The 19820-nt window shown below is 33.7% G+C and overlaps 1 protein-coding gene across 1 annotated transcript in view; it reads left to right on the forward strand.

The window, feature by feature from the left end:
* Positions 1-19820, forward strand: part of LOC129801815 (reversion-inducing cysteine-rich protein with Kazal motifs) — a 34809-nt gene that overhangs the window by 2356 nt on the left and 12633 nt on the right. The window contains exons 2-3 of the mRNA XM_055847159.1: positions 546-601; positions 17475-17595. Coding sequence (XP_055703134.1) covers positions 546-601; positions 17475-17595 — 177 coding nt within the window. The remainder of the gene's footprint in view (positions 1-545; positions 602-17474; positions 17596-19820) is intronic.

Here is a 19820-nt window from a genome sequence, read left to right on the forward strand (position 1 = left end):
TGGTCAAATATAGAATTTTCTTGCTTTGTCAATTGGTCTGGGGTTTCACAGGGCATGGGATTTGGGGCTCTGCACTTTGAATTATTGATATTTTCCTTAATTATAGCTTTTAAAGATTTTTCTTGCTGTCTCTTGCTGATATGGATTTCTTTGTGAGACAAAGAAATCCATTTATATGCCCTGTGAAACCCCAGACCAATTGACAAAGCAAAGAAGTTCTAGATTATACCACTGAGGAAGGCTTGGGTCTCGTACTGGCCCAGTTGCGTCTAAGGTTAAAGATATTTCTTCCAAAGGCATACCACCATACTGATGAATACATTTCGAAAATTTGACTCGAACGTAAAACCCCTTGAAATTATTAAGATTAGTAATGTTCTCAACTATAAGTCATTCGTTCAAATAGGAAATGTCTTAGTAAAATGCCATTCCACGACAAAAATCTCTACCTGTTTTGCTTAATGTACTGTTGTATTATTTGCTGCATTAATTCAAAACACCATCTAAATTTATGTACCTTCTCTCTTTCGTTTTTTCTTCGCCAGATACCCATTCGTGCTGCACAGAAGTCTATGGATCCTGTCGAACATCTTGCGAGAATGTAAGTCACAGAGAGACTATACGATGAGGGTATTTAGAAACACGAAATGATCGTGATTTCTACAATCACGACGCCCTGAAGAATGTGCAAGAGCACCGGGGTCCAAGAAGAATTTTAATTTAACAGCAAACCACCATCTGAGATATTTTGGTATTGATATTTTGGTTTAGGAGCATTGTCCCCACACATTTTGCCACATTCACTGTGATTTTTATATGCATTAAAGGAATGGAAGACGTGTGATAAGGAAAATGACTTCGCGTTCTGCAAACTCGTATATAATATACTATTAACTTATCAAACGTTGATAATAAATAAAATGAATGTACGGGAACTAGGGGGAGGCTTTGAACTTTCGCATACAAAAATGATGTTCAAGTTCAGTGATTTTTTCTGACTACCATGCAAACTGTATGGATTCTCCAACTATGCCAAAAAAATGTCTTACTTATAAGGTTTATAATCCCACCAAACAAAATTCCAGGAAATCCTTAGATTTTCCTCCAGAGGAAAATGAAAATATAATGGCGATTTATCCGATAGATGAATCAAGTTTCTATTATCGCACACGATTCACGCCATCATTGAACACCCCATTTTCACCGTAAATTTTGCACCGGACACTAAAAGTTGCACATCATTGTTTAAAGGGAACTCTAATCTACTTGATTAAACCATTTTTATATAGAATAAAACATTTTAATATCACTTTTTTGGAACTTTTCTGAGAGATGTTTTATTGACATTAAAAACCATTTTTTTGATTGGTTCTACGAGAATTTCACTCCGGAAACGGTTAAATCTGATGAATACTTTCTTAAAAAGTCCAAATATCACCAAATTTACACGAATTAATAAGTTTTTAAAGCTAAAAATTGACTAAAACTCTGCAAGCGAGAAGACCACACAAGATTCCACCATTCCTCCACGGAGCCGGATATGCACAAAAACGTTTGAATGCGCATCATTGAAGATTTCTCTGTTCCTGCAGCTGCAGGAATCGGGATTTAGCACAGATATTGAGCTTCAGCAGGTGAACAAGCTAAAATTTTCACAAAACAGCTTCTCACGGACAATTTCTTTTCTTTGTCATGCAAAACAACACAATAGTGAGGTTATGTCAAAGATTGTCAAAAAACCAGTTGTAAACTGTATGAGCTTATTGCAGATGTGATTCTTTCATTGCACATTCAGTTTGTGCAAGCTTGAAAAATATTTTTATATCAAAGAAATGCAAAATTGCTTAATAATTACTCAACTGCAGCCTATTTGAGTCAAATTACTTCTTGTTTATCAACTTTACGATTTTTAAGTTTTCCTTTTTAGTGGTGGATCAAATCGGTAGATTACAATAGATGTGAATATGAGGGATCGTATCTAAAATGAAGTTTCCTGGAAAATATCTGAAAGAAGCAGTCTTCTATGTATGCGATCGATGAATCTGAGTCAAGTTTGTGAATTTTGTTCCACCCACAAAAAGTGCCTGTTCAGCCTAAAAGATTTTTACATAAATCTGATTCCTAATAACCCCTCTACCCTCTGTGATAGTAGTTTTTCAGAAAAGTGATATTAATTCTGCACAATCGTATGAAATATTGCACAGCAAAATTACAGTTTTGGACCTGTTTTTATTTTTTGCTTCCTGAAACTAGGAAAAAAGGATTAGACTCTCAATTTTTTCAGGAAAGGTGGGATTTAACGTTAGCTATTACAATATATAGCCATATGTGAGATTCATAAAGGAATATGGGAGAAATATGAAGTGTCTGAAGGTAGCGTATGTGCGAACGATCAAAGCCTCCCCCTACTGTGTCGAACTCAGAACACACAATAAACATTTTCAATGTCCTTTGGTACGGAATAATTCTTTTTTTCTATAGGAGAGAAAAGTTCTTTTTATTCTTCCTCAAGATATTTAGTTTAACCCTTTAACGACGAGACACTTTTTACCGATCGAAAATCAACAATAAAAATGAAACTGGTAAACATGATCAATGATAACTCTTACATCTAACCTTGGAAAGTCCACAGGCAATAGGGACAAAAATAGCCTAAAAATTTTAGTAATTTTTCTGACAATACCAATGAATGAAAATTTTCATTCTACTAAAAAATATTATGTAGGAGTATTGTAGTTTCTTTTTCAAAAACGGTTTTGCTTAATAAAAATTGGAAGTATAAAAATAATTTAAATAAATTTTCAATATGAGAATTTACAAATTCGTAATATTTGAGCTTAAATTTTTATTATAAGGAAATAGCTGGAAACTTGCAAAAAATATCCTAGATTCCTTCGAACTTTTAGCTTGCAATTATGTACAAACTACAAACATAGGAAAAAGTAACTTTAGGTAGTCAGGAAAAATTATTTTCTTTGTGGAACACAGGTGTTCCAATCGTCGTATAAAAGTATTCACATTTTGATATTTTCATATTTAACACTTTGATTATAATATTTGTGAGTAAAGTCTTTTATGAAAAAGAAAAAAAATAATTTCATGTACGACATTTTACAGAAAGATCCAAATCTGAGCTGGTGTATAATTTTTCTTATGTTCAACAAGAAAGGTATTTTGCATAAATCCTCAACACATTTGGCAAAAAGCTAAAATAAGATCTTTACGTGTTTGGTGTCTCATAGACTCATAGACATTTATAATATCTTTAAAAGGGACAGATAATCCTAACCGGCTTATGTAGACGAGATTTTTAACGTGAGCTAACTCGGAATGCATGAAAATTCGATTTAGAGCTAAAATTGGGGGACTCCATTCAGTTATTTTGACCCCTATTCGAAATTTGACCCCTTATAGCTCGGGTCAGGGGTTATCGATCGACTTGAGTATTTTTTGTTTGATAGGTATAATCAACGGATATAACATACTAAAATTTTAGCCCGATGCACAAAGTAATTTTTGAGTTATTTAACTTAGAAAATTGAAAAATCTTTTTAAAAATAGCGCCCCTAGCGGTAGTTTTACGAACTTGCGATGTTAGAAAGGGAAGTGGCATTTTACGAGAGTTTTGCAAAACGCCACTTTTTAAATTTTGACAATTATTTTTAATCGTCATTTTTAAATTCTGACAATTAGAACCGCAGTTATTTTAAGAAATTTGTTTTGGACCCTTATAACTCCGGGTCAGGGGTGTCGGGGAACCTTAAGCTAAGAAAGATATCGACTTGCGGTTTTCGGCAAAGGTTATATCGTACAAAAATTGCAACTTGGTGCATTGACTCCACACACCCCCACCCCTTTTCCGCCATTTTGAATACCCACCTTTTCTTGTTTTCTCCATAACTCAGCCCCTATGGCATGGATCGGGCTCAAATTTTAGTGTGTTATAGGTGGGCCTAAGAGCTTTCGATCAGTACCAAACTCGACCCCCCCTTGACCCGACCTAGAAGGGGTTAAAAATTCAATTTTCGAATGGGAATATCTCCGGTTCTAATTATCGGAATTAGAAAAATTTTAGTGTTTTGGAAAGCCCTCGTAGAGTACTACAACTCTCATGACACCCCAATTTTATTCGATTTAATAGAATGTCCGATTAATCGAAAAATCGATTTTCGAAAATTAGATTTCGAATATTTCGAAAATTAGAAGATTAGATGAAAATTAAGTCGTCAATGTTTTTAAAAATTGACTGGCCTATATCTCCAGTTCTAATTGTTGCATTTTGACTTAAATTTTTATCTGAAGGTTCATCTCGATGTTAATAGTTTATCTTTCAGATGATAGTTCAAAACTTCAACGTAGGTGGCGCTGCGATAGCGTCAAAATTTATTTTTTATAAAAACGCCATTTTAGATTTAGATCAAATTGTAGTGTGTGTAGCCTTGGCTATGAAGTTTACAAGAAATGGCTTGGGCCCGCCGTGGTTACAATAGAACCGGAGATATGAGGGGCCAAAGTTCACGAAATTAAAACCGTCATATATCCGGTTCTATTTGACAGAATTTGATGAGTGTTGATGCAAATGAAAGCTCTCACAAAACACTACTACAACTTTCTAAATCATTTGATCTTCGTGGAACTAACATTATAGGGCACCATAGTCGAAAAACAAGTTTTCATAACACCATTACCTATTCACAGAAAATTAACCCCTACCTACGCTTTTGAAGTTGTGAAGGCTATGGAAGAAATCGAAGAAACGATTGTGCGATAGGGTTTTTCCCCTTTTCCCCCCTCACAAACCACACTAAAAAGCGTTTTTCAACCTTTCAGTGGTTGAATTTTATGTGTGCTTATGTTATACGCGCATGACTGAGAAATTTTTTGTAAACACTGTGAAGGTTGGTTCTTAACCTTGTCATTTTTTTTTTTAATTTCTCCACCTTTCTTTCTGATAATTGATTTTTCTTTTTCAGATTATAAAATTAGCCTATTTATCACATTATAAATTTCTGAAAAGGAAGAAAAACATTAATCCATTCAGTCAATGTACTAGAAATACTTGAGATAGAATATTCTTATTTTGGAATTATTTTCTAACAGATTAATAGATGATTTTTTAAATATATTTTTTTACTGCTCGAACTCCACGGAGAGAGCAGTATATATAATCCTTCGATTTTGAGTTATATATATATATCTCGACTCCTTACCCCCCAAGGGGTCGTATTTTGGTAGAATTTTGGAAATCTGAAGTTTCGAGTTTTTTGGCGTTACGCTGCTTGTCCGTGTGTCCGTCCGGCTGTCGCCAGCTCTAGAGGCCAAACGGTTAGAGATAGAGACTTGGGACCTTCTGGGGACCCTCTTTGCTCGGGGGACCCGGCCGCAATTTGGAGCTTAATAGCTCCAAAACTAAGAAAGATATCGAATTGCGGTTTGGTCGGAAAAACGAGTTCAGAAACATACAACCTCGATTATCTCGGCTTCTGAGTAATCGATAAAATCAAGTTCTTCGGCAAAAAATTGCTGGTCTACATTTCACCCATACATTACTTTTTTGTCAATTAATCCAAATCCTTGATATTTTGGTTTAAATTTGACGAATTTGATTCAAGATAACTGTATGGCGTCCCCCGACTTCAGCATGCATTCCGAGGTAGCTCACGTTGAGAATCTCACCTACATGAGCCGGTTAGGATTATCTATCCCTTTATTGTAGGTATTTAATTAAACGAGAACTACGCAAAAATGATCAGTAAAGATGCTGTGTGTATTAAAATTGCAAATTGAGAAGTTATTTGCCCAAAATAACTTCTCAATAATAAACCTTAAAATAATACTTCTGTATACATTATAGTTTAGCGTCGAATGCGTACTTAAACTACGCATAACCCATCTCATCATTCACTCCTCAAAACGACCATCAGAGAGTAGGATAATCTTCCGCAAGATCTCTGTCAACTTTTTTGGGGTACTTCGTCTCATCATCTGGATGCATGACGGTGAAAATAAACAATAAGAGAAGTTTAATGCCATGTACTTTAGTTGATCGCATTTCATGCAAAGTCGTCCCAGAAATAGTTAGGAAGAAAAGAGTTCGTCTGTCAACGGAAGTTTCGTATTAGTAAATTTAGTGGGAAATGCCTTCAATTTCATACGTTTGAGATTTTATTTTTGGGCTGTGGCACAAAGCACCGCACGATGCTTCAAAGAAGATCAAAGGACTTGACGCTTTCCCGAGGTACGATCAACACAATTTTCATGGAAAAATAAGCAAGTTGCATTTAAATTCTCGCTCTCGAAAGAAATGTTTGCCGAGTGTGAAAATTCCATACCATGGTCTTGATTCGGAAATTAATTATTTGAGTGGTTGCGAAAAATTTGCCTTTGGGATTTGGACAAATAAGAGGATCACGATCACGAGTTGCCACATGAGAAACGATGACAGAAAATATTTCTTACCTTGTTACAAATTGTAATGCATATTTTCAGTTTTACTCTCTATCATCATCTCAGAAAGTGCCTTTGAGCCATATACTAATCCTCATAGTTTCAAGAGACGTCTCTTATGGTGCTATCACATTAGGATTTTTCACGTTTTAACTTTAAATTCAATTGAGCCAATTGAGCATTGCAAGAAATTTGTTCAATTTTAAATAGTGCCGCGAGATTTTTGATTGTGAATGACTCCAGAAAATGTGTGATAGTACTTAAAATGTCTTATAAGTCACTTATCTGTCATTCAGAAATCTCCAAAGCCAGAAAAAAAATATTTGTAGGCAAATGGCTCATGCAACAACTCTCATAGAGTCTTATTGAAAATCTGTATGAAGTCATCCCAACTCCCAACTGAAATCAAAATATAAATTAGATCTTGAGATATTAAATCATTTATAGAGAATTTTGAAACATTAACAACATCTCTTTCAGAATTTTACAAAAAATATTGTTTATTATAAAATAAATTATGCACGCTTGATGAGAGTTATTCTCTATTAAATTTATTATTAATTTCTAACTTGCCTTTCGATATCTGGTCACTTTATGATAAAACTACTTTGTAATTATGACAAGAATGCAATTCCATGAGCAAAATATCACAAATTTTAATACTTAATTGTAGGACACCTACAATTAAGTGTTTAATAAATAAAAAAAAAATTAATAAAAATCAGCAAATTTTGGTTCTCTAATATGACGTACAATAAAAAAGATTGTGTGCAAAGATTTATATATAAAGTGTGCATCAGTTTGTATGCTGGTGTTTAACAAATTATTTATTATAGTTATAAAAGAAAGGTATTATTTGATCTTCATTAAAAATATTAAAAAAAAACTACTGTTTGCAAATATATTTTTTACTCATGACACTAATTCCATGAAAACCGATTAGACCGATTCCACTTAATCGCTGCTTTGAGAGCCACAAGAGAATATTTTAATTCAAAAACATTCAATATTTGCCGAATGAATATGTAATTTGGCGAGGGAGTGTCTTTAAAAAAATTTAAATAAAATCCCAAAAGACGTGAGTGGAATTTTCGTGACACTCAACAACATAGAGTTGTCTGTTAAGAAAGTACAAGAAATCACACAGGAAAAATTAAAATATTTATATATTAGTAAATTTTAGTGGTGATTGAAGTTTGAAGAAGGTTAGGTATAATGATGTAGATAGTGTTTCGTTAGAAAGGCAAGAAATGTGACCGCACAAAAACAGGATGCGTATCTGATAAGTTATAAAGATAAAGGCATGGAAGTTATTTTTTCATAAGTGAAGAATATTCTCTAACATTTATTATTCATTCACTGTCACTCTGGATATCTTATAAAATATTGACAGTGAATTTTAATGAGATTTTTTTTATTGTTGCTTATGCTGGCTGCCCATATTAATATGTTCTGAATTCTGACACATACTTCGTGATTTTGTTATGTGGAAGGTTGTGTGTGAGGAAATAATAGCAATTGTGTTAACTGGATGATAAATATTTATTTATTAACTTAATTTTATTCCTTCTTTTGATACTCGGGAAAGGGAGTCTTGTTGGCAGGAACCATTGAAGACAATAAAATATTCTGTTGATTTTCTTGTGATGAGACCAATGATGTATTATGGCATAATCATTCATTTACTAGAGATGAATAAATATAACATCGCTTCTTGACTTAGAACAAGCCATTTTATGAAGCCGCTGACTTATCTCTATAGTCGCTTGAGGTTACATGAGGTCGAAGTATTCTAATTGGCGACTAAATGCTCTGTTCAAAATATTTACCACAGAAATTATCGTACATGGCTTTCACGTCTCTTATAAGAAAAAAGACATGCTTCTGTCGTGAAATACGCAATTTCATCGATTTTTATATGAATACATGGGATACACAGTCCAATAAATTTATGCAGGAATACTATTTTTCAATCGAAAAAATAATATTTAATTATGAGTTTGTATGATATGAGCATTATCTCGCATTCTTTTGTAAATTTCTTAGATATTCTGTCTGGTATCAGCAATTCACAGTGATTCTAGTAACAATATGAAAATTTACAATCCAAACAAGATATTTTGATTTGGCTGACCAGAAAGTTGCGACAAATGCTTATCTAAGGAATGGAATAGGGGAGACTGGGGCAAAAAGTCACAAATAGAAAAATTCAAAATTCAATATCTTCAAGGTAAAAAAGATAGCGGCTCAAATTTTTTTCTATAGATAGCCTCCATAGACCTTCTTCAATGTCGTAAGTTTCTTAGAATTCGAACAAGGAATTTAGAAAATAAAAAATATCTAAATTTTTAGTCCTATTTTTGAAATATTTTCCTTGCAGAAGATAACAATTATTACCTACTTATTTTCCAAAATTGATGCACTGGTGAATATTTTGTAAATGGATTCTTTGAATACAAATCTGCTATCTATTTTAGAAGTTTACAAAGGTTCTTTACTCCAGAAATCCTTTTATTAAATGGCCACTTGGGGTAAAAAGTAACAAAAGCTATAGAGCAAAAAGTAACAAAAAAGCGAAGCAATTTCTGATGTCTCACGGCGAAAAGAAACGTCATTACCATGTCTCGCCACATGTTGTTTGCATTGGTCAAACGATTTGCAGTCCCTTGTGTGTTTTTTTCTAAAATAGCTTGATAAGCACTTTTCTCGTTTTCTCACTGTTCTCGCAGAGAAAACGGTGTTTTACAAAGGTGTAGATGAATAAGTTTTCTATGAAAATATGTCCTCTAGGTATTTTTTCAAATTTACGGAAGCCCGTAATGAAGCGAATCAAAATGTGATAATACCCCATGTCTGATACTATTTGCCCCAGCATTTTTGAGAATGGTCACAAAATTACCTTTTAGAAATTGGCCCGATAAACGTAGTTCCTTATAAAATAGAGGAATATTACTTTCACAAAGTTGTAGAGCTGTAAATTTCCTATGAAACTGCGCTAATTAGAAATTTTTGAAGCGCTCGAGTAGCTTGTAAAAAAACAAAATATCCGTTTTGTGACTTTTTGCCCCAGTCTCCCCTAGAGAAAATGCTTTAAAAGAAAATTTCATGTTATTGATGATAAGAATTTAAGAGAAATGTTGAAAATAAATTGTGTCGAAATTTTAAATTTGGAATTTTGAAATTTCCTCACTGAGAGGCGAAAAGAAAAACAATAAAGTCTTTGAGTGTAAAGGGTCCAAATATGCTCAGACGACTCTGACCGATCCTCGAGAATATTTAGCCTCAAAAATTTGACAGTAAAGGATTAGGTAAAGGCAATTTATGCAAAGGGCCCGTAATATACGAGCCGAAGCTCTGACTGTATGACAGTTTGGGATAAATCATTGTCAAAATTTATAAGCTAAATATTCTCGAGGATCAGTCTGAGCAGTCGCAAAATAGGAGATTGAATTGAATTAATTTGGGTCCCATGGCTTGTGCTTCTTTGAGGTCTTCTTTTTCTTTGTGCCCATCTGAAACAGTGACGAAATCTCAAAAATGATTCCGAATCACTGGATTTTGCTCTACAGGAAAGTAAAAGTATATTAAAATGGCCAAATATTTACTCCACTCTAGTTATTTCAATATAACCACAGAAAGAAAATACATGCTCTTTGTGCGTAATGTACTTTAATATACTGTCGCCATAGTTGTACCCATGTGCCTAAATCTAAAATATATTTCAAATGCAAAAAAGACAAGAAGTTTTTGTCAACGTCGCTCTGTAATGTCATATTATTTATTTTTTATGAGACTTCAAAGAAAGGTAAAATCGCCTCGAATTTAGCGCATTGTGTGATTTGTCCTTTTCAATTTTGATCGCTCTGTAACACAACACGCTTATTGTCAGGAGCATGGTTGAATGACAGACATAACACGTGGGAACACTAAAGGAGAAATAAGCATTAAGCTTATAATGGTAGGTGAGATTATATAAAAGTAAATTTAGAATTATGTGCAAATTCTGCTTTCAATAAATGTTGGAAACGTTGTAACAAATCTGATACAAAATCTTGGAATAAGTGCAATAAATTTCAAACAATTAGGGATTTTAAATATAATTAAGTAATTTATCAATAAATAAGGATTAGAAAAGAGAAATGCCATTATATGAATCAATAGAACGTAAACCAGTTCCCCTGACAATCATTTGAAAATAGATATTAAATATTGAATTAAGGTAAATTGCCAATTTCGTACAGTAAAAATTATTATTAAAAGCTAATCAGAAATCTCTTATCACAATAGCGACAATGACGAAGTGTTTCAGAACATCTTAATTGTCCCTTCACTGAGAAAAAAAAGAGGGTTCGATTAACATTTTTTCCTCATAACATTAACACTTTTTAGGTGTAAAAATATATCAACATTTTTTAATGTTAATTTTACACCTTTTTAAGGGTAAAATGGGTAAAATTAACATGAAAAAAAGATAACTTTAACCCCTAATACACCTAAAAAGGGTATTATTTACACCGATTTCGGATCAATACTGCAGGGTAAAATTAACATTTCCGGAATGTTATTTTAACTTTTTCGGATTTCTCTCAGTGTTTGTCAAAAATTCTTTACTATAATGATTAAAATATATATTGGCTGATTGATTACGTATGAGGTTATGATAATTGTAATCCTCCAATTCATCAGCATTTTTATAAAATTGGTAGGGGGAAGCACGCTACCTTCGGACGATTTATGCTTCACACAAGTCATTTTTTTCAGTGTGTTATAAATGAATTTGGTCCATTATAATATTATATTTCAATAGTTAGTCCAATGCCTCAAGTTTTCTGAAAAGAGCTGCGGATGAAATCCTTAAGGAACATAGAAAAAAATTGAATTGTCCGATGCTTTAGTCGTCCGAAGGTAGCGCGCTTTCCCCTATAAAATAAAATTGTAATTACATGTATGCAGGGGATATTGTGCTACCTTCGGACGACTAAAGTTTTGGACAAATCAATTTTTTCTCTTTGTTCCTGAGGGATGTAATCCATAGCTCTTTTCTGAAAATTTGAGGTATCGGACTACCTATTAAAATACAATATTAATGGGCCAAATTCATTTATAACACCTTGAAAAAAAAATTATTTGTGCGAAGCGTAAATCGCCCGAAGGTAGTGCGCATTCCCCTATGTAATTTTATGTATGTAATTATATTACGGGTACTCAATGGGTCAAGTGGTAGAGCACTCGCTCTATGATGCAAGTGTCCCGGGTTCGAATCCCCTTTAGGTCACCAGGAATTTTTCTGGTGTTAAAGGTGTTCGGATTGCATCCAGTGTGATTCACTGCACTTGATTTCACGGGCATACGACTGACAACCTCATCCCGTACAAGAAAAAATAATAATGCATGTCTAGAAAACCCTTTGCGGGATGGCTTTGTTCCTTCATGGAATGTTGCGCCAGCATTATTATTATTATTTATTATTATAATTATGTTACAGTTTTTGGCTTGTACTTCTAAGTTGCTAGTCCATAGTTTGATCTTGTTTCTGGATAATAATAATATCTACTTCTTTATGTATGATGATAAACACTGAAACATCTCTCGGAACAGATAGGGTGGAATCATCAGTTCTCGCCAGTGTCCCACTTTTCGCCACTTATATTGAAATCGCAATTTTTCCATTATTTATTAAATAAATTGGCTGTAAATTATTTGTATCTCTACTGCTGCTACTTAGAAAGTCGAAAAACACTAATTTTTTGTTTAGAATTTAAGTGTTTGGGCATTTTTTAGAGCAATTTTTTAATCAAGTGCATGAAAGCCAATATTTCTTACCAAAGATGGCAAATGTTATGAAACTTTTATCGAACAAAATTTACGTTTTAGGATAAATAATTTGGCTATTGAACATTTAATTACATTCGACGATAACATAAAATTTGTATTTATTTAGTTACTATTTCATTTTGTATTATTTTTATGCCAAAAAGGGCCATGGCAGAAACTGGTTATATTCTGAAATTGATTTACCACCTGTCGCCATTGCTTTTTAATAGGCGACGCTAACTTCACTTCATAGATGCTCAATTGTCAAATCTGCTTTGTTTACTTTCTGTAACAGTCTAATAATTTGATTTCACAAATAAAAGTGAAGAAAATTCATTAAAAGTGAATATTAATAAGGTGATCATGAGGAAAATGAAATGCGGAATGTATTATTTTCATAACATTGTCTAAAATAAGCAAGTATGGCAAATTAGTTTTTTAAGTAGTCCAGTAGTGGTAAATTAGAGGACTAATTACTTGGCGAAACTATAGCCAATACATCTAAGTAACTTTGTGTTATATTTGAGATAAGGAGTCAAAAGTAAATTTCACTTTTTCCTAAAAATGGCGATAAATGGTTACTCCACCCTATAGCCAGTATTTCGTGGTGGTCTAAAACTACCAATGATTTTTCACTGATCCGTGGTATGATTATTAGGTGAAAAAGTGCAATTGGCATTTAGATGCGATGTGCAATTTGTGATAGATTTTTTCAGGATGTTTACATCAATTTTGACTCAACTACAAAAATTGCATAAAAAAGTCAGCTAAAGCATTTCCATTTGGATTTAAGGGACATATTTAGCATTAGTGGGATTCAGTGTATCAAGCGAAATAAAATTTGGCATGTCCAGTTTAAAATTCCGTATGGAAAACTTGTGCAAATTTTTTGTACCTCATAAATTTAAAACAAATTCTCCCAAAAAAAATTATTTCTTTTCATTTTCTTTAATTAGGATTTAAAAATTATAATTTTTAGGGGGGTTGTAGGTAGCCTTTGTAGCCGTTCACGATATTTGTGGTAAGAATATGAGGGCATTGCGATAATTAGGGGAAACTGGGGCACCACCAAACACGGGGTAGCACTAAATACTTCAATTTTTTAATAGGATATTCGACTTCAGAGGATAAGACTTTATACAAATTTTTAGGCATTATAGGGATGCTTGTCCACTGAAGAAATGGTCGAAATAGTCCAAATAGTTTAAAAATAAAAATTAGTCTTTGGTGCTACCTCGTGTTTGGTGGTGGCCCAGTTTCCCCTATGACCATGTCATACATGATCAGGGAGTTTCACTAAATACATTGATAAAGTTTGAGTCTATTTAGGCCATTTAGGCACACAGTACATTTTTCAATAGGTGTGGAGAATAGTCAGAATGTCTCCTAAAATAATGAACAAAGATTGTAAAGACGAAAATACGAGAAACCATGGAGGAACTTTGGGGTGCGTGAGATTGTAATTTAATACTTGACGCAAATATGAATTGATTTCTTGAGATTTCACTTAAGCATCCTTTCACATTCAATAAGACTCCAGAGGACTGAATTGTGCCACTGATTTGAGCGGGAAGTACAGCACGGACGTGCTGTCGGTTTCTTATTAACGCTTAAGTGATTTAACTTTGGATGAAGTCTGCAATTATGTCCAGGTTTCGATGCAACTTCTGGCATAAACGATCGTGTAAACTGTTCAAAAGTCATATACGTATCTAAAATTTATTGCTTTATTATGACGCCCATCAAGTAGTGATCTCTAGGTGGCGTGAAATGTGTATTTCACGCCAAATGTCCATGTGAGAGGTCGGTATTAAATTAATATAACAGTTTAGTGATAGTCGTTAAACTGATTATTGAATGTTGTAAATATTATTGAAATTAGCCACACCTCCTTGTGAAATTCCTATCTATTTTTACACGCTACTTTTTAGCTATTTAGGAAAAGAAGTTTGAGATATTTAAATAGCACTTAAGACATGTGGATTGTATGTGGGCATGACATTTTTTTGGCACCGAATACAAAAAAGAGAAAATACATAAATGTAGCCCAAGAGCAGGTTATAAATCAAAGCTTCTGAAGTGAAAATAAAGGGACAGATAATCCTAACCGGCTTATGTAGGTGAGATTCTTAACGTGAGCTAACTCGGAGTGCATGCAAATTCGATTTGGAGCTGAAGTTGGGAGACGCCATTCAGTTATCTTGAATCAAATTCGTGAAATTATACAAGTTTTGTATTTGAACCAAAATGTCAAGGATTTGGATGAACTGGCACAAAAGTAATATATGGGTGAAATGTAGACCAGAATGTACTCTATAATTTTCCCATAGAACATGATCACATCGATTACTCAGAAGCCAAGATAAGCGAGGTTTTTTGTTTCTTAACTCGTTTTTTCATCCAAAGTGCCCCAAGTAGTCATTTGTTGAACTTCAACTATATCAAAGAATTGTTGTATTTTGTGGGACTTTCCATTTAAAACCCTATTTTAAGTGTCTTGGTGGAGTAGAGGCAGTCAAATTGGCATCTGAGGGATTTCAAAGCGTTATTATGGGAAAAATCAATTTTTCACACTTAAACGGCAAAATCTGAGTGATAGCGTAGTCTGAGTTGAAAAAGGATGTATGGACGAAATGTAGAGACAAATGTGCTCTACAATTATGTCGAAGTAATCATCAAAATCGGTTCAGCGACAGTCGAGATAATTGAGGTTATGTGATATTGAAATTGGTTTTTCGACTGTGGCGCCCCTGGTGTTGGTCTCACGAAGTTCAAATATTCTAGAAAGTTGTAGCATTTGGTGAGATCTTTCGTTTAAGCCCTCATTCATCAAAATCGGTCACATAGAACCGGAGATATGATTTTTTGAATTTTGTGAACTTTGACCCCTCATATCTCCGGTTCTGTTTTAACCACAGCGCACATACGCACCATTTTGGAAACGTCCTAGACTGGACTACAACATACTAAAATTTCATTAACTTGCACAATGCCGTTTTTGAGAAAAGTGACTTTGAATTTCGATGAATTTTGACGCTATCACAGCGCCACCTGTGGTGACTTTTTGAACTTCCATTTGAAAGTGCTCATCGAGACGAAACCAAAAAGGTAAAATTTAGGTCGCTATGTTAGTTAGAACCGGAGATAGAGGCCGGTCAATGTTCGAACTTTGACCCCTTATAGCTCGGGTCAGGGGTTATGGATCGACTTAAGTTTTTTTTTTGTTTGATAGGTATAATCAACGGCTACAACATACTAAAATTTCAGCCCGATACACAATGGAATTTTTGAGTTATTTAACTTATAAGATTTAAAAATTTTCTTTTTAATAATAGCGCCCCTAGCGGTGGTTTTATGAACTTGCGATGTTAGAAGGGGAGGTGGCATTTCACGAGAGCTTTCCAAAAAGCCCTCACTTTTTAAATTCTGACAATTAGAACCGGAGTTATGGCCATTTTAAGAAATTTTTTTTGGACCCTTATAGCTGGGGTCAGGGGGGTCGGGGGACCTTAAGTTTGGTATTGATGGAAAGCTCTATGGCCCAGCTATAACATACTAAAATTTGAGCCCGCTCGATGCCATAAGGCCGGAGCTATTGAGAAAACAAAAAAGGGGGGTCTTCAAAATGGCGGAAGGAGGGGTGGGGGGTGGGGGGTCAATGCACCAAGTTGCAATTTTCACCCGATATATAACCTTTGCCGAAAACCGCAAGTCGATATCTTTTTTAGTTTAGGAGCTATTAAGCTCCAAAGAGCGGCCGGCCGGCCGGCCGGCCAGCCGGCCGGCCGGGAACGTAAAATAGCCACATATATATTCGTGATCAGGAAGTGGCGAAACACATTTTGGCCAAGTTTGAGGTCGATCGGACGACATGAAATTTTGTTAGGATTATAGTAGGTGAGATTGTTAAGAATCTCACCTAATAGGGATCCATGGATTCCTTATTGTCTTTAAACGCACCGGGAGAAACAGAAGAAAGACTTATGAAGAACAAGTATTAACACGCTGGTGGATGAAAATGTCTCAATAAATCATGAATATGTGATAAATGGTCACGTTTTGATGCTCAATTCAGTGGTATTGTAGGTTCACCTTAGCACATGAAGATCCACCTGCATCATCGTCTTCAGTTGTCTTTGCCATCAACTCTGATCTAGTATGAACTTTGATCACTTCAGAGCATGACCTTACGATCAATATTATTATAAACTATGTCACACTTTTCAATTCATTTTCAACTCCTCCATAGGTGAAATTTTGATTGGGAGGAAGTGCCATTGTCGCATGTCATGCTCAGTAATTTAAATATAACATGGAATTGGTTCAAACTCCGAAAATTTGCGCAAGAAAGTTTCAATGAAAGAAAAGTCACTGGTGGGTGGTATTGTTCTACAAGATCAATTAAAATTCCTATTTGTTGGGCTAAACGTGAATAAACTGAGGCGTTTATTTAGTATTTTAGGGGGAAGTTTCAAAAGTAAAAGTTAAGAAACCAGGAATGAGTTATTAAGAATAAATTACAGTATAGTAACGAGGAGCAAATTTATTTATTGACTTCTATTTATTCACTTTTAAACAGTTAATTTATTTTTTTATTGAATTTCTCACATCAAAAAGGCGATCTTCTAAAGCTTGAAGAAATATCTAAATCTAATAACCAGGCGCCAGATATTTATTCTAATATTAATGAACCATAAAATTAGCAACTCCCAAAGAATTTTTCCATTTATAATTGCCCACTTGAATAAATATAAGAATATTTTGGTTTGCCTGTATTTACATAATATATTACAAATGCCTCACCCAGAATGTTGTGATCAAAGATGACATTTATTGACTAGAAAAAGAATTCATTGGACGATTTAGTGAGATTTAATTCCTGCGGAGACCTGTTTCATTTCCGAATATTAAACCTTTTTTGAGATACCGTCGGAAACGTCAAGAGTCTTGGTTTCTTTTTCTTTAAATGTCTATCATCATTAATTCAAGTGATTGTATCATTACTCATTCTCATGAAAATATGAAATAACACACCATAACTATTAATACCAAAATATATTCTCTTAGTTTAAAGATTATTGATGTAATCCTTTTGTCGTATCCAATAAATTATGCGGTGTTTCTCATTTTTGAACGATTTACCATGGGGCTCTGATTGATAGATTTGTGTCACAATATTTGCAATAATTAATTTGTTTCAAATGATCTTTCAGTTGTCTCTTGTGCACTTGGCCGTAGACATAAATGTAAAAGACTCAAAATTATCTGACATCAAGAGGTTTTGCTCACAGTCACTCACGGAGTTTTGGAAATGTATGAACAACACTTTACAAGGTAAATAAGTATTTTATGAATATTGAAATAAGTTTTATTTTTTTTTTCAAAAAGACTTTGAAATTTCCGATCTTGGCACTTAATCTTAGACTATCTAGCTTTATAATTGCAAATTATTACACAAAAGTTAGAAAATATCCTAGAATTCTAAACTAAATTATTTTAAAAAAATATTCTTATTTGAGCTTTTGGTTTTGAAAACAAATACGGAAGACTGGGGCAAAAAGTCACAAATCTAAAAATTCAAAATTCAATATCTTCTAAGATAAAAAAGATAGCGGCTCAAATTTTTTTCTATAGATAGCCCCCATAGACCTTCTTCAATGTCGTAAGTTTCTTAGAATTTGAACAAGGAATTTAGAAAATAAAAAATATCGAAATTTTTAGCCCTATTTTTGAAATATTTTCCTTGCAGAAGATAACAATTATTACATACTTATTTTCCAAAATTGATGCACTGGTGAATATTTTCTAAATAATTTTGATTCTTTGAATACGAATCCGCTATCTATTTTAGAATTTCACAAAAGTTCTTTTCTCCAGAAATCCTTTTATGAAAAATGGCCACTTGGGGTAAAAAGTAACAAAAGGTATAGAGCAAAAAGTAACAAAAAAGCGAAGAAATTTCTGATGTCTCACGGCGAAAAGAAACGTCATTATCATGTCTCGCCGCTTGTTGTTTGCATTGGTCAAACGATTTGCTGTCTTTTGTGTGTGTGTGTTTTTTTTTCTAAAATAGCTTGATAAGCGCTTTTCTCGTTCTCTCACTTTTCTCGCAGAGAAAATGGTGTTTTACAAAGGTGTAGATGAAAATATGTCCTCTAGGTATTTTTTTCAAATTTACGGAAGCCCGTAATGAAGCGAATCAAAATATGGTAATACCCAATGTCTGGTACTATTTGCTCCAGAATTTTTGAGCATAGTCACAAAATTACCTTTTAGAAATTGGCTCGATAAACGTATTTTCTTACAAAATAGAGGAAAATTATTTTCACAAAGTTGTAGAGCGCTAAATTCCCTATAAAACTGCGCTAATTAGAAATTTTTGAAGCGCTCGAGTAGCTTGTAAAAAAAAATAAAATATTCGTTTTGTGACTTTTTGCCCCAGTCTCCCCTACTTATTGTTATTAATTAAGTAAAGAATTGAAATTCAGTGACCGTTAAAACGTATGTTTGACAGCGGCTCCCCGCGTCCCTAGAGTAGATAATTTTTTTTCTTTTCAAAAAAATCATCCACTAATCTATAAGAAACTGATTCCAAAATATGAATATTCTATCTCAAGTATTTTTATAGTGCATTGACTGAACGGGTTAATGCATATTCTGTTCATTCAGGGAGTGACTTAACCCATTCAGTCAATGTACCAGAAATCTTGATATAGAATGTTCATATTTTGGCATTAGTTTCCTACAGATTAGTAGATGAATTTTTTGAAAAGAAAATTTTTTTATCGCATATGGGGGCGCGGGGAGCCTCTGTCAAACACGCGTCTTAACGGTCACTGAATTTAAATTCTGTGCATTAATTCATTACAAACTCTATTGCTTTAGATAGAGTAACTATCCAAGAACATCAATTGCCAACTAGAATTCAAATCAGGAAAGAGGAAACAGGCCAATTTTAACAAATTCGACGGGATGTCGTATTTTCCGTCCGCCATTTTGAGAAAAAATTTTGCATGATCTTCCGCGAAGCAAGAAAATGATAACAAAATGTATTTTCATCTCTGTCGGACTATTTTTGTCAAGTAACTGAATAACCAACGTTACCAAAAATCCATTCCCGACAGCAATTCAGACAAAAATTACCCAGAAATAAATCATCAAAAATCACTCAATTTGCGTATGATGTATAATACAATGGTAAGGAATGGGTTAATCCCATCTTCCCTGAAAAAGGTTTCTGACTTTTTTGGGTTTCGCGAAGCAATTGCTGATGAGTCTCTCCACATGAATCAGCCGTTGGTTCATCTACTAATTTAAAACAAATTATGAATAATGGTGGAAATTTTAAAATGAAATATTTTGTTGTCCGGATGATGCGATTGCTGCTACTGGCACTTTCTTTATCTGAATTTTTAGAGACATCACTGATAAGAAAATGTGCATATATCGCAGTCAAAACATAAATTTCAGCTAAAATTATGCAATCTGCCTTTCTTTGTAATAGTTATATTTATTAACTCTCAAGAATTGAATTTAAATATTATACTTATTTTAGTAAA

This window comes from Phlebotomus papatasi, chromosome 2 (assembly GCF_024763615.1).
Source record: "Phlebotomus papatasi isolate M1 chromosome 2, Ppap_2.1, whole genome shotgun sequence".
Taxonomy (NCBI): Eukaryota; Metazoa; Arthropoda; class Insecta; order Diptera; family Psychodidae; genus Phlebotomus; species Phlebotomus papatasi.